Source organism: Pristis pectinata, chromosome 15, assembly GCF_009764475.1.
Source record: "Pristis pectinata isolate sPriPec2 chromosome 15, sPriPec2.1.pri, whole genome shotgun sequence".
Classification (NCBI taxonomy): Eukaryota; Metazoa; Chordata; class Chondrichthyes; order Rhinopristiformes; family Pristidae; genus Pristis; species Pristis pectinata.
This window is the reverse complement of record NC_067419.1, coordinates 14,859,187-14,876,273: the sequence shown is the minus strand read 5'-3', so window position 1 is coordinate 14,876,273 and position 17,087 is coordinate 14,859,187. Positions and strand designations below refer to the sequence as shown.

General features: G+C 40.9%; 1 protein-coding gene across 2 annotated transcripts in view; it reads right to left on the bottom strand.

Annotated features, from left to right (window-relative positions):
- scube1 (signal peptide, CUB domain, EGF-like 1) overlaps positions 1-17,087 on the bottom strand; it is a 266,620-nt gene that overhangs the window by 229,023 nt on the left and 20,510 nt on the right. For both annotated transcript variants that reach the window (XM_052029992.1, XM_052029991.1), the window contains exon 3: positions 1,770-1,895. In XM_052029992.1, coding sequence (XP_051885952.1) covers positions 1,770-1,895 — 126 coding nt within the window. The remainder of the gene's footprint in view (positions 1-1,769; positions 1,896-17,087) is intronic.

Below are 17,087 nucleotides of genomic sequence, written 5' to 3'. Positions count from 1 at the left end.
ACCCTTATAAGTGTGCATAAAGGAAAAAAATCACAGATGTCCAAACTCCAATTATGTTTTCATGGTGAGCAAAAACTTGTCATTCAGATGGTTATAGCTGCATTTTTAAAACTTCCAGTGCAATATTTTGGGACCCTTTGAAGTTGGTGTTCCAACTGGTGAAAAGCCAAAGCCTTGCAACTATGCCATGTGTTTTGATGATCATAAGTGGAAACTGCTTTAGTTGTGTGGAAAAAATGTGGTTCGATTTAAGTTAAATTTGTGAACCGTTCTCAGGTTATAATGAAATGTTTCAATTGCCTCAGTACAACAAGGTTACCAGCTTGAGTGAGGTGCATGTAAAAAAAAGACAACCCTGCCTCACTCATGCAGGGAGAATTCTTCATAAAAATCAATGGTATCCTTAATTTCTAAGTGGTGAATCACCTCTGGTGATATGTGACCTATTTCAACTGTTGTCACATGCACATGTAGTGATAGATTTTCAGCTATATTTAATTTTCCAACATCACCTGATGGTCATAATTACACTTGGCTCCAGCTATCAACTTTGTAAACTCATTTTAGTGGTAGAGTGGAAAATTGCAAAGGAGGTATGCAATTGGAAGTAAGGGTCAAAATTACTAAACGAAGCAGAGTTAAATGCTTGCAAGTTGAAGTAACATCACGGCACCTGAGAGCAACAAATTACATTTTGGAAAACAGAAAATTAATAGTCCCGACAAGCAAGTTTTTTGCTCTATGGTTCTGAAAGTTCTCCAACTATAGTCTGCCAATCTCCGGACTGTCACAGATTACTCGAGAATGTAACAGACACAGGAATGACATGAAAAATTAAGATGAACTTTGATGGGTTAGGGTTAGGGTTCATTTGCAGTACATGATTTAGCCAAAATCACACAGAAAAAACAAACAACAGACTTCTCACCTTAACAAACCTGCATTGATATTAATCCACCTTATTAGTAAGAGTCCATGTACCACCTTGAACTATATATATTGTTGTTTGTTTCAGTAACTTCAATAACTCATTCTTAAATGATGACAATCACTGTTCATTCACTAATTCTAATAACATTTTCCACTCTCTCCCTAAAACAGATGTGTCCTAAATCTCTTGAATTTAATTTCTTTACCTACATGTTCTTGACCACTTGCTATGGAAAGGGGCTTGCCAGTAACTAGTGCAGTATTTCTTCTAATTAACACTAATTTCAACAAAAGATCATTAGAAACCACAAAGAAACTGGGTTACTGGCTGTTGCTGTCATCTCTCCAATTTCTGCTAAAGCTTTGCCAAAGTTACACCTAGAGATCTGATAACATATCAAAGAATGGAATCTGCTTCTCTATACTCATCTCACCCCTTTAACTGTTTGACCTCTTCTGTGAGATCATTCCCTTTATTTCCTGGAATCCACACACTTCAAGTATGATATTCATTAAACCACAATCCAGCAATGGGCACTATACGAACAGACTATCACACCGGAATGAGAAGTATAAATATTCCATCTATGTTTATTTAGAATAACAACCCACATCAAATCAAAGGCCTTCACATTGATGAATGTAAAATGGAAAGCTGCTGTTACTAGTGCAAGATCACATTTATTACAAGTCTTCAGCTTGCAAGCACATGATGATTGCAGGATATTTCTTTAACAAAATTAAAATTGCATTTCTTTTTTTTAACCTAACAAACTGAACATAAATCACAGAAAAGATATTAATTCTAACCATAAATTTTTTTAAGTGATACAACTTACCCAGGCAATTATGGCCATCATGCGCCAACATAAAGCCATCGTAACACATGCACCTGTAGTTGCCGGGAATGTTGATGCACTCATGAACGCAACCACCATTGTAGTCATTGTCACATTCATCAACATCTGGAAGACAGTTAGCAAGACTCAGTAAAGCACAGGGCATTTTGGAAGACATTACAGATGAGCAGAAGGTAATCAATGGCAATGGAGACAAGCACCATAGTGAAAGTATTTGATTGTCCCTGTAAAGCTGGGCTTCCAGTTCAAGAGTACAAACAACTCACTGCAAACATCTCATGCTGTGGTAAATAATAATGGAAAAGAGGTGAAAGTTCAGGAAGTGGTCACAAAAATGTTGTTACCACAACTTCTGGAAAAATGCTGCAGTGCTAAACATTATTAAAGAATGCAGATAAAGTTCCCGAATATCTATTTTTGGAAAAAGAATTTACAATTTGGTTAAGCTCATCCAATGTAATCTAAAACATTGAAAACACTGTTGTCGTTACCAGCAGATAAAGAGTTAAAAGATTTGCATAACATTCCACAACTCAATATTTTTAATGGCAGGGTTAACCCAATTATTTCAAACATTTTGTGGTCTTCATTAAAGAAACATAATATCATATAAACATTAAGTTTGCCTGCCAAATGTCACTTCCAGGCCAACTTTTCAGAATTATTAAGTGTTCTTTTGCAGGTCATAACTCATCTAAACTTTCACTGCCTTCATTAACCTCTAAGTAGTTCACATAAAACGGAAAGTATATACACGAATGCTCCATTAGATGTACACTTATGCAGGACTTACATTTCCCAGAGATCTGTAAGTTGTTGCGCATAGAGATGGGATTTTTCCAAATGATTCACTCCCTCAAAATTCCTGTAATCACTTACATTACATACAGTGGGCAGGCATGGCAATGAGAATTGACAGTTTGGGTAATCAGCCTTAGGAAAGCAGGCATGGGGCTGGGCCTAATATTATTGTACTGGTGTAAAGATCTGGCACCAGACTTCAATGCTACTTAGTTGGCACAAAGACACATGCAAGGGCCTGATGCAAGGAGGTGGTAGCAAGATATGGGCCGGGATGATAAAATTAAAAATGAAAATGTTGTAAACACTCAACAGGTCAGGCAGCAGTTGTGGCAAGAGAAATAGAGTTAACCTTTCAGCTCTGGGACCCTTTGTTCTGATGCGATTATGTTGAACCAAAGATTGCCTTAAAATTATACCAGCTTTCCTTCCCCTCCAATTACAATGGGAAATCTTGACTTGCAATTATTTAGTGGCCTTTCGCATTGTTGGCAATGTTTGACAAGTAGATCAAAAATGTAAAGAACAAGGAAAGGTGGCAATTGCCTAGTATGAAAAACTTTCCACCACAATTTCCACCCCCTTCCTCCTCAAATATGACCACCTACTCAAATGTTAAGGATATGTGGAAATGCACTGGCATAAAAGCTCATTGCATTTTGATTTATTTTTGCATTACAAATATATCACCATTCTAAAAATCTGTGGAGCAGACATACAAGTCACAGGATGCATCTATCAGTACCCTTTGGTGCTGCATAGGCTAGAGTGTGCAAGGGGGCATTAAAAATGTTCACACACTATCACTACCATGTAAAAAGCAAGAAAATCTACAGATGTTGGAAATCAGAAATAAAAACAGAATTTGTTGAAAGTGCTCAAGTTTGGGTAGCATCTATGGACAGAAAAATAGTCAGTATTTCAGGTTAAAGAGGCTGCAGAGGGCTGTAGACTCAGCCAGCTCCATCTCGGGTACAACAATTCCCACCATCAAGAACACCTTCAAGAGGCAGTGCCGCAAGGAGGCAGCATCCATCATTAAGGACCCTCACCACCTGGGACATGCTCTCTTCACGTTACTACCATTGGGGAGGAGGTACAGGAGCCTGAAGACCCACACTCAGCATTTCAGGAACAGCTTCTTCCCCTCCGCCATCAAATTTCTGAACAGTCCATGAATACTGCCTCGTTATTCCTCTTTTGCACTATTTATTTTTTTTAAACTTGTAGTAATTTTTACATCTTTATGTCTTGCACTGTACTGCTGCCACAAAAGATCATATTTCATGACATATGTCAGTGATAATAAACCCGATTCTGATTCGTAACCGGGAGTAGTTACAAAGCACGTCACAGAGGAGGAGGAAGGGGGAGGGAGAACAAAGGTAATGTCTGTGATAGACTGGGGACCAGGAGAGACGATGATACAAATACCGATGCTGTCAACTGAGAGAGTTCATCCATCTGGAGGAGAGGTAAATTGAAGAGAGAGTCATACAGTAATACAGCATGGAAACAGGCCCTTTGGCCCAACTCATCCATGCCAACCGTGGTGCCCACCAATCTAATGACATTTGTCTGTATTTGACCCATATCCCTCTGAACCTTTCCTATCTGTGTGCTTATTCAAATGTCTTTTAAGTTTTGTTGTGAGCACATAAATGATGAATGAGCACGGAGAGAGGAAATGAACACAATGCTGGATACAGAACACAGCAGTTACTGGAAATCTGAAATAAAAGTGAAAGCTGGAAATACCAAGCATTCTATGGAGAGAGAAAAGCTGAGTCTCTCTTCACCCCTCCCCCTTTCTGTTGCTAAAATATGCTTTACCAGATTTCCTTGTGACAAAGGATGCCATTTCATCCCATTGATTCTATGCTGGCTCACAGAGCAACCTCATTCCTCCATTCATTTTGCCTGTAACCTATTCTCTTCACATTTCCATCAGCTCCCTCAGACTCACCTACAATTTACAGTGACCAACTAATCTACCTTTGACATGTGGGAGAAGACTGGAGCACCCAGAAGAAACTCATATAGTCACAAGGAGAACATGCAAACTCCACACAGACAGCACCCAACGCCAGGACTTAACCCAGGTTATCGGAGCCGTGAGGCAGCAGCTCGACCGGCTGCACCACTGTGCCTCCCCAGACTTGGCCAAGTTCTGACAACAGGTCATCCACCTGAAATATTAATTCTGTTCCCCTCTCCACTGAAACTGCCTGACCCTGCTGAGTATTTCCCATATGCCCTGTTTTTATATCACTCGTAGCTGCCAATAAATAAGTTATGTTGGTAGCAGTCAATCAAAAAAAGTTTCCCCATTTCTGGGAAGAAAACCTGAAGATGTTGTTTCAAATTCTTTCTGTGGAGTAATACAGCCTTCCCAAATTTCGTGCCCTGGCAAATCTTATAAGCAAGTGAAAACTGACTGAAAAACCTCATGAGACGTGCTCATGGAAAACAGCACATATATAGTTTTCCTTTTTCTGTATGTCACTTGAAATGGCAGGAACATCTGTTTCAAACTTGTTTATCACACCTCACGTTCACACTTTTGTACTTGCACTGTGGAAATGCAAATTTCAATGTCACACTTTGACCTGATTAGCTCAAATTTTGCGCTTGTAAAAGTGTGAAAATTCATAACTCTAAATATGAACAGTGAGGAAAATCTGCTAAAGAGAAACAAAACCAAATTATTCTATACGTATCTGCTTGAAGAAACATCTCAGTTTCTTCAGCCAATCCCGTACAAGCAAAGATTAAAAATAGTTCACCTTGAATTTTCCAATGCTTCACAAAAATATGATTGTGTGAAAATGAGATGTACTCATCTTTTAAATTTTGAAACCCAAGCTGTTATTTCTCCAGAAATATTAATCTGTCAGAGTTAACAACAACAAATCTTTTTATGCAATAATGCAACAGATCAAAGGCCTTATTCTTTAGAAGGCAGGAGCTTTTTAAATGGATTACATCAAAATAAAGGTACAACATGAACTTTGCAAATGTTTCCATCTCCCTTAGCAGACAGAAACCTCAAAGCCCCTTCTTTTAATTGGCTGAAAAATTGTTCCATTAAACAAGTAGTGTGATGGACCAATGCACATTTGTACTTAAACACCCTGCTGCAATATTCTGTTGTGTATGAGGACTCAGACATTGTGTGCAGTGCAATCAGCCTTACATTCATTCTGTGCACAAAGACTTTTAACTCCATTAACTCTGGCTTTCAGGAATAAGCAGAAGAATGCAGGCAAGTGTCAGGTTCTAGAATGAAGGAATTAGGGGGTGGCCACAGTGGTGGGGCCTGGAGCAAGTGAGGGGGAGGGTTGCAGTAGGCAGGGCCACATTCCCTTTAATTGTTGCTTTAGCAAGGTTCTTCATGAAGGTCTTCCTCTGCATGCCTTTTGTGTGCCACATGCACAAAAAGAACCTGAAGCAGGTGGTGTCCAAGTGCTTGTCAGATGCTGTTGGCCTCCATTGTGCACACCTGAATGTTAATATGCTTGCACATGGAGAGCTTGGAAGCAATCTGCCAACTCTGACTTTTGCAATGAGTACTCAACCATATTTGGTGATAGGGTTTTTTTTAAAACAAATACCCCATCTTATAGCTATTGATAGGATTCATATACCTCATGCAGCTTGGCACACACTTGTGTGTTAACCTCCCTCTCATCTCCCTGGGGAAGGGTTGTTACTCAACATCCAGAAGGAGTGGCATCACCGCCTTTGGAGAGCTCATGCCCGCCAAGACTAGTTAGGGAGTTGATGGTGAGGTACCCAGCTCTAGTCACACAGGACAGCAAAGTTGGAGACATGTTTCTGCAGTTGATAAACACCTACATTGTTATCATGGCAACTCACTGAAGTGCCACACTCACAAACTTCCACTCCATAATCCCTGAGGTTGGTGTTCACCTATTTTTAATTAATTTTACCTTACTGCAGGCCCTCCACAGAGGAGAAAGAAAGAGGAGCGCAATGATAATGATGAAGAAGAGCAACAGAGATGGACCTACCTTCTTCCGTGTTTTGGTAAAGATGATGCTGTGAAAGAAGGCCCCATTACTATTTTACCAAACTCACTCCCAGTACCTTAAGCCTTATTTGTTGCATTGCCCCATGCAACAGTTCTGATAATATCATGTCACAGGGATTCCCATTGCAGCTATCAACAGCTGTCCCGAGAAGGGGTAATGCAACTCTTTAGCTTAGGGCTGCTGTTCCTCAATACCTACAGTGAGCTTAGTTAAAATATTGAACCCAACATCTGCCAAATAAGATCATAACAGTCATAAAACCAACTGTTTGGTCATCCTGGATCTTAGCCACCAGATGCCTGTGTAGAACAATCCTTGGTTTTTTAAATTATTCTAGAAAACCTGGCAAACATACTGATGAGAATATGCAAAATGCATATATTTTAATTATGGCCCATTTACCAATTTGCCAGGCATTTTGCTAACTTTCCCCATTGACTGATTGCCCATTCTCAGCCTTGAAGTAACTGCTAATAAATCACCTTCCCTCACTCATTTATCTGCTGTCAAGCATCCATCCTGCTAGTCAAGCAAACTTCATGTACCCTCAGTGATCAACCAATCTATCTTATTGTTTGGCACTCACTTTTCTATGTGCTATAAGACTGCTTATTCTCTATCCACTCAGGCACCCGTGAGGTACTTTTTCATCATACAAGATATCTTTATTAATCACATGTACATCGAAACACACAGTGAAATGCATCTTTAGTGTAGAGTGTTCTGGGGGCAGCCCACAAGTGTCGCCATGCTTCTGGCGCCAACATAGCATGCCCACAACTTCCTAACCCGTACGTCTTTGGAATGTGGGAGGAAACCGGAGCACCCAGAGGAAACCCACGTAGTCACAGAGAGAACGTACGAACTCCTTACAGATAGACCCTTGCATTGCAATATACACTAAGATCACCAACCAACACTTACCCCACCCCTTTATACAGGCCTTAGCTTCACCCCTTCCCTCCTGTACCTATTAAACAGCATTTCAGACCTCATTAAAGAGTAGCACTTCAGTCCCCTGTCCAGCAACCCTCCATTAAACAACAGCTCTTTGCTCTCGATTCGTGTTCGACCTAGGTGTGGCATTTTGCCCAACTCCCTCCATGCAATGCCATTGAAAATCAACCAACATTGTAAAAATAAAGAGATGTTTGGATGGCCAAGAGAGGAAGTACACATAATGAAGCACAAAATGAAAGGTAAGAAAGCAGCCAAAATTGCTTAGATGCTGCAAATATTGTGGATGGCAATATTATGGTTGAGAAAGAAATACCCTGCCTATGGAGAAAAGTGCATGTGATGTGGATTCAAAAATCATTTCCACAAACAATGCACAATGATAGATATATTTAAAGTCCCTGGAGTGGACAGGATAAACCATGCAGGGACAGACAGGGTCAGATTTGAAGTAACATGGAACATACTACTCCTTGGACTGATGGACATCAGTTCTATGTAAGGAACCCCCACTAGAAATACTTAGGTGTTAGTGCAAGGAAAATAAGAGACAATTCAACTTAACTCGGGAACCACTAATAACTTCCTCCTGACGAAAGGCTTCAAATTTGTGGCAGTGCAGATAAAATCAGCAAGTACTGCCAATTACAACATGACTAGACTCAAGCCAGTTGAAGATGATCTTTGAAGGTGCTGATCCCAAAGAATCAAGACAGCAATGATGAAGATTTTATGGTAGTTAGGCTAGAAAGATTTCACAACCTTTTCTTTGAAGTGCTACAACTATAGAAAGCACCGACTACAGGTTCATGAAGATCGCTTCAACACAAGCAATCACTTCAACCGTGCAACTCACAGATGAATACACAGATATCCTTCAAAAAACATGGGAAAGAGTGCAGAAAGTGCAGGAAGACAACTGGAGGGAGCCAAAAGAAGACAGGCACTCTATTATAAAAGGTGCCAAAACATACCTCCTCTGGAAATGGAAATGAAGCCCACATCTCGACACACAGAGACCGTGCAGTTATTTTGGATGTTTATTTTTATCCTTTAGTTATTGATGATTAAAAGGTGTAATATGTATCATACGTAACATTGCTTGCTAATGATCACTGCTGTGACGAGGTTGTACTAAAAAAATTGTGTCATGTGATTAACTGGTCTCTGGGTAGCAATACTGTTTAGTATGGGATTATCAGTCTCTTTAGTGGAAGAAAGCCACAATAAGAGGTGCTGCCTAATGTTAAGCTTTACTTAATAAATAAATTGTTGTTCAGTTGAATAGCCCCATCTCGAGGCTTTACCATAAAAGAAGATGGATGAGCTTTGTTTCCCCAGCAGACCTAAATACAAAGGATTACTCTTCCTGCTTCCATCTTCTCCATCACTGTGACCTTTGCTTTTCCCTTGCAAATCCCAAATCTTTTCCAGCATGCCCTAAGCCCATCCCTACTTCCCCCCCCCCGACCCCAAAGGTTCTCCATGACACTCAACTATCACCTCCATTCATTCTCCAGTGCATGACCTGCAAGTCATCTGATCGAGCACCCAGCTGCACCTACTCTGACTTCATTATTCTTCAGCCTCAGGACTTTTTTTTATTACTCTTTTATTCTGAACATCTTGCCTCAAAACCCTTTCCCCAGTTCAGTTCCGTTCCTCTAGTCCTATTTAATAATCTCCAGCTTTGATCTAAATTCTTAGACCCCTTTTTGCAGACAACCCATTTCAAATTTGGTTAGGGTCATCGGGATAGGTGCTGCTGGGTGCAGAAACAATGATTTACAGATAGTGCCAGTCAATCGTATCATGTTGGGAGTTCAAACTGGAAGGCAGTTTGGTGCGTCCGGCCGGAGCTTGAGTTATTGATTGGAGTTTTGCTTCCTGCTTTTGTTTTGAAAATGTTCATTTCCCTTGATTGGTTGTGTCCCAAGGCAATCATGGCTACTCTGATCCCTCCTCCACCTTGGCTCCACTGACAATTAGAATTTGTTTTGAAAGGCAGAATATAGCCACAGTTGAGACTGATCAAACTTGCCATTTGAAAATCCGCTGCTCAATACTTCTACTAAAAATGTACAAGATAAAGTTTTACATAAAAAGGGTAAATGTTGCTGGAGACCACTTTAAGCAAAATAGGCTGTCGAGTTAGATTTTGTGGTAAGATGGAGGTACAAATCCCACAGGAATTAGCATGAAGTGGCTCTATGCTGACTGTAAGAGCTACCTAAACTAGCCTCAGTAAAAACAACAGGAAAAATCAGAATCAGAATCAAGTTTTATGTCATGAAATTTGTTGTTTTGTCAATCAATTCTGAAGCTGTATCTGAGGAAAGCTATTGCTGCCAATGAAAGATTTCAGTTTAAAAAATTTTAGAACGTTGAAAAGACTGGACAGAGTAGATGCGGTTAAGCTGTTTCCCCTGGTGGGTGAGTCCAGGACTAGAGGGTACCGGTTTAACACAGAGATGAGGAGAAATTTCTTTAGCCAGAGGGTAGTGAAATTATGGAATTCTTTGCCACGTACAGCTGTGGAGGCCCAATCATTGGGGGTGTTTAAGGAGGAGATTGATAAGTATCTAATTAGTCAAGGTATCAAGGGATATGGGGATAAGGCCAGAAATTGGGGCTAGATAGGAATAGTATTAGTTTAGCTCATGGAGCAGACTCGATGGGCCGAATGGCCTACTTCTGCTCCTTTGTCTTGTGATCTTGTGAAAGAGTGGGTCCAAAAATGGAGACTGTAAAACCAATCAGGCATGGAAAGCTCTCTGCGTCGCTAATTCTCCCAACACAGCTGTCCCAATGACACGAGGAAATCATGTATGACACCATTGTCACATGCAGAGACACCCAGTTTATAGATGGTTTATAGATGCACCTTTTCTTTCTACTACAGGTAGACTTGAAGGTTTTCTCATTTTTAAATGGTGATGAAAACAATTCTACATGTAGAAGCTGAGATTTTGTTCAAACACAGTAAATCTCATATTTATAATTACTACTCGCAAAGCGATGGTTTATGCCTAGTTTCTTATTTAGGAAAAGAGTCTTTCATGCAATATAAATGTTACACTTAATCCGAGGATGATAAGGTGCTACCCCAAATTAAAAAATAAAATCCCACTGTCAATCGAGATTTCTTCTGCTTCCAAAAGGGTGCATGCAAGGTTTCTGTCATTTTCCCCACTCTCTGCTACAAACTTTGTCTGTCTGGTTCAGGGGAAGGGCAAGGGGAGAAGGTTGGCCAGCAGCCACAACACAAATCAGGACTCTGTTGCAGATGGGGGTTGGGGGGGGGGGGGGGGAGAAACAAAGCAGATAATGGTAATAATGGAAGGTCTGAGGGTTCAAGGCAGGTAGAAGGGTGAAGCAATCAGATACTGAGATACCAGCAGTGATGATGTCGGTGGTGGGGTGTGGGGGTACTGTGGACGTAGGCAGGTGGGGTGGGGAGAAGGTTGGGACCAAGACCTAGATGGTTAGAGGTTTGGGGAGGAGGGGTTGGGAAAGACCTTACAGTTGAAAAGTAACTGATTTACCTGTCAGACATCTCAATCCAGCAGTATAATTCGAAAGCCAAATTGTGATACAAGTCTCCAAGCATTCACATTCCTAGGCCAAAGTGATCCATGTTCCATGCAATGGGAGCATTGCAAGGGAAATGGTGTCAACCCATGGACATCTGTTGTGGAACTTGCACTGGGGGTTCATGGGTGACTCACGACTAGAAGTCCTTGGATGAATTTTAGAGTGACACAAGGCAACCTGGGATTGCTCATTATCACACTTCGTGCTGGAAAAAGGTAAGATTTTCAATCACAGAATATTGAAAAACACTGCAATTGAGTATTTAGTTAAACATCTTAATGCAACGCTGAAACACCTTGAAGATCATGTTACTTTTTTTTTAGATCAGTTTTCCAAGGCAATTTATGCTTAGTTTTGGATTCATTATATATTCCAGCGAGAGATTCCTCCTATTACCCTGTTACTCTCATCATTTCTGCTCTTAACCAAAATAAGCCAGCATGTTTTCAGTATTCAGAATCTCTGGGCCCTCCTACTTTATTATTAAGTTTGATCTGCTGCTGAAAATATTGCTCTGCAACAAAACCACATTTACTCTGCAGACGAATTAGTCACAGGACAGGGAATATAGAAGAGAACATGGCAAAGAGTAAACATCAAAGCAGAAGGCAAGTTAAGAGAGCGGAACATCTGTTCAGAGATTGTAAACGTATTTTAACAAGGTTAGATAGGAGATGGAATTTGAATTTGTATAGAGGTTTTTACATCTTGAGGTGTTCCAAATCACTTGTGCCAATGTATTACTTTCATGACATGATCAAACAATGTTAGATCACAAACTAAAGCAAATGAGATAAATAACCAGTGAATCTGCTTCGATGGTGTTGATCAAAGGAAAGTTTTGCCCAAGAGAGCAGGAAGCCTTTCCCTCTTGACCTACCAAGAGATTATTTATTTATTTTACATATCCACCTGATAAAATAAACAGTTCCAACAGAACAGAACATAGTGTTGAATGAGATAAACTTGTGGCATTTCAAATCTGGGCACCCATGAATTGCTGTGGACCATCAGCAGCAGAAGTGCACACCGCCACAGTGTGAAACCTCATGGCCCAGTATATCCTCCACTCTACGATTACTGTCAAACCAGGGGATCAACCCTCAATCAATGATGAGTGCAGAAGGGCATGCAGAAGCAGTGCCAGACAGATCTTAAAGTAAGTTGCCCACCTGGGTTAAGCAGTAATACAGGACTCTGTACAGACTAAACAGCGAGAAAGCACCAATAGCAACAACCAACAATTGCTCTTAGTTTCTTCATATCTAGTCATGAATAGTGGTGGACAATTAAACAACAAACTGGAGGACAGGGCTTAAAGAGCATCTCCAGCCTCAGTGATGGCAGAGCCCAGCACATGAAAGCTAATGACCAGACTGAAGCATTTGCACACAAGTTCAGCGAAAATTGATCAATTTTGGTATGCCCACCATCACAGGAGCCAGTCTTTGGCAAATCTGATACACTCCACAGTATCACTGGATACAACAAAGGATACAGAACCTGGCAATATCTTGGCTGTAGTACTGGAAGCTTACACTGCAAAACTCACTGTTCCCCAACCAAGCTGTTCTAGTACATTTATACACTGGCATCTACCAAGAAATGTGTAAAACTGCTCACGTATGTCTCATTCACAAAAGGCAGGTCAAATCCAGTGTGGCTAATTACTACCCAAACAGTCTACTCGTCATCATCCCCAAAGCAAGAGAAATCATTAAAAGTGCCATCGAGTAGCACTTACTCATCAATAACCTGCTCACTGATGCCCAGTTGGAGTTTAGCAGGACCACTCACTCTAAACATTATCCCAGCCTTGTTCCAAAGAGCTGACTTCCACAAATGAGATGAGGTGATTTCCCTTGATACCAAAGCGGCACTTGACTGAATGTGGTATTAAGGGGCCCTGGTAAAACTGAAGCAACCATCAAGCCAAAAGCACTCTCATGGTTCATTTAAAGAACATGATTGTTGGAGGTCTATCATCCCACCCGCAGGACATCACTGTACGAGTGCCTCAGGACATTGTCCTCGGGTCAACCACTTTCAGCTGCTCCATCACAACGTCAGGGATGATTGATGGTTGCACGATGTTCAATTAAGTTTGCAATTTTTCAGCAAATGAGGTAGTCCTTTCCACCACACAGCAAGTCCTGGATGATATTCAGACATGGACTGGTAAGTGGTAAGTGACATTCACACTACAAATGTGTTGGGAAATGACCATCTCCCGCAATAGAGACAATAACCATCCATCCTTGATATCCAATGGCATTGCCATCGCAGTTTCCTCATCAACATCCAAGGGGTGACCGTTGACCAAAGACTAAACTGGATCAGTCATATAAACACTGTGGCTACAAGATCAGGTCAGGTACAGGGTACCCTTTGGTTGTTGTCTCAACTCCCAACACCCCAAAGACCGCACCACCACAAGGCACAAGTCAGGGGTGTGATGGAATACTTGCCACCTGCACGGATGAGAATCGCTGCAGTGACATTCAAGAAGTTCCACACAATCTAGGACAAAGCATCCTGATCGATAGGCACCGCATCCACTACCCGAAACATTCATTCCCTCCACTGCCAGTGCATAATGGCTGCAAAATGTACCATCCACAAAATGCTCAGAGAGACCCCTCCTCCAGCATGTCCCAAATCCCTGACCTCTATCACCAAGGAAGAGGAGGACAGCAGGTGTATGAAAACACTACTACCTACAGATTTCCCTCCAAGTTAAACATTATCCTGATTTGGAATTTAATACGACCCCTTAGAACATAGAACATTACAGGCCTGTTGGCCCACCATGTCTGCACCGACTATGATGCCAATCCAAATAATCCCATCTGCCTGCACATGGTCCATATCACTCTATTCCCAGTGTGTTCACAAGTCTGCCTAAATGCCTCTTAAATGTTGTTATTGTATCTGCTTCCACCACCCACCACTCTGTTTTAAAAAAGAACTTGCCTTGCACATCTCCTTTAAGCTTTCCCCCTCTCACCTTAAACCTAGTATTTGATATTTCCATCCTGGGAAAAAGACTGATTATCTATCCTATCTCCATCTTTCATAAATTTTATATACTTTATCAGGAAGCCCCTTAGCCTCTGACTTTCATCATTTAACCCTGGAATTGTCCATTCAATGGCATTGTGAGAGTATCTGCACTGGAAGAACTGCAGTAGTTCCAGGTGGTATTTCACCACCTTTTCAAGGGCAACTAGAAACTTGCAGAAAATGCTGATCTTGCCAGCGATGCCCATGAATATGAGTAAACTTTCATAAGGAGGCAAAATACATTAGAGAACAGATCAGAAGGTACAGGTACACAGAACTGCATCTGTTTAAAAGCCTCAGTTTACATTCCCATCATCATAGAGTGTGAGACCAATTGGTGATACATAACATGTGCAGGACATTAGTTAAGGCACCGATAGAGTCACGCAAGCAGCTTTTAAAACCTCATTGTGGAAAGGCTATTGGTAGCCGAAGCAAAAGTGCAACATAAATCTATAGAGAATACCAAGATGAGAGGATATACCATGGGGTACTTGAAAAACTAGAATATCATTCACCACAGCAGAGAAGCTTAATGACAGATTTAGGAAAAGAATTCAATGTTTTAAAAGGGATTAAGAGAATAAATAGTGAAAGACTCTTTCTAGCAGTTGCTGCATATGTATGAAGGAAGACTAAGTTTAGGATTAATGCTAAAAGTACAAGAGGGATGACTTCATATAGAGTTAGTAGAAAATGGAATGCATAAAGCTGTTGAACAACAGCCATTCCCAGTATTTGAGAGGCCATCCTGAGAGATCCAAAACAACGTGGATTATATGGCATTACTTGTAGAGAAGCTCTCAACTACACCCACTGTCATGGAGGAGAAATCAGCCTCACAAAGGCCTGTTTCACTGTCACACTCCGTTATTGTGAGCCTGGATTAAGCATTTGATATTGAATAGGGTGTGCATGTGGCATTGTACTTGTCCAGGACATTATCAGAGGCTGACTCATCCTTAACCCACTCTAATGTGAGGTATCTCACATTGGCCTTGTACAATGACTAATTAATTACTTCTGTTCTGCTCAAAACCAAGAATTACTGCCAATATAAAATGATTACCAATCCAAGGAGGTTGTATTACTTTGCTATGTTAATAGATGTTAACCCATTTTTCCCCCCATGATTAGTTAACCTCATCTGATCACACATTTTCTTACAACATAGAAGGAAGCAATTCAGCCCAAAGTCTCTACCAGCTCTCAGAACAATTCCAATCTCATCCCCCCACTATTTCCACACATGCCCATTAATTCCCCCTCATTCTCCAACCTCCCACCTATATTAAGAGTAATTTACAGTAGTCAATTAACCTAACAACCAGCCTATCTTTGCAAAGTAGGGGGAGACCCATGTAATTACAGAGAGAATGTGCAAACTGCGCACAGATAGCACCATAGATTAGGATGGAACCCTAGCTGCTGGAGTTGTGAAGCAACTACATTACCTGTGGGTCTATTAATGACCTAGATTTGGGACTGTTAGCCACAATTTCTAAGTATGGAGATGGTGATAAATTGCAGCAGGATAATAAATGGGCTGGTAGAGTGGGCAGATGTGCGGCAGATTAAGTTTAATGCAGAGAAATGTGAGGGAAGATGAAGAGAGGCAATATGGAATAAAAAAACTGCTGTTCTAAAAATGGTGCAGTAGAAGAGGGACCTGGGGGGAACTATATTTATTGAAAGTAGTATGGCAGGTTGAGAAAATAGTTAGCATTGGGCTTCATCAGTGAAGGCAGAGAGTATAAAAGCAGTTATAAAACTCTGGTCCAGCCTCAGCTACAGTACTGTGTTCAATTCTCAACACCTCCTAAGAGGAAGGATATGGAGGCACTGAAGACGATCCAGAGGAGATTTATGAGAATGGTTCCAAGGACAAGGGACTACAGTAATAATGAGATAAGAGACTGTAGATGCTGGCTGCAACAAATGAAAAAAAACTGATGGAGGAACTCAGCAGGTCGAGCAGCATCTGTAGGGGTGGTGGAAGGAATTGTTGATATTTCAGGTCGAGACCTTGCATCTGGTCTTGACCTGAAATATCGACAATTTTTCTCCCCCCACCCCCACGGATGCTGCTCGACCCACCGAATTCCTCCAGCAGATTGTTTGTTGCTGCGGTTGCAAATACAGATTAGAGACACTGGGATTGTTTTCTCTGGAGAAGGCTGAGGGGAGATCTGACAGAAGGATACAAAATGATGAGGGGTTTGAAGGATAGTGGGAGGCTGTTCCCAGATCATAGGTGCAAATAAAAGGGAAGAGAATTAGCAGTAACATGAGGGAAACAAGATTCATACAGCTTGTGATTGGAATCAGGAATGCATTGCCTGCATATATGATGGAGACAGGTTTCATTGTGGCCTTCAAGAGGAAAAATAGATAAATATATGAAGAGGAAAAATTATATAACAGCAAGTTGCTCTGGTAGAGCACTGGCATGGGTATGATGGGCCAAATGGCCTCCTTCTGTTTTGCCTGTCCTACGATATTGTGGAAAAGTAAGTAAAATGTTACAAAATATTCACTTGAAAAAGCAAAAGAAGTCAAACTTCTATATAAAAAAAAAGTGCAAGAAAGAATTAAATGAATACCAGATCACAATATAATCTTTGTGGCTAGATGGCAACAATAAATTCTTTTCAGTTTATGACATGAACTAACCTCTCAATTAAATACAATTCCCAGCCATCCTTTATTCTCCAAGTACACTCCCAGAGAAACATTTCTCTATTTAATGGCCTATTTTAACAGCTTTGGGAGTAGTTTTGCAATGCAATCAGGTTCCAAGTGTTCTGGATTCCCTTAAAAGAAATTT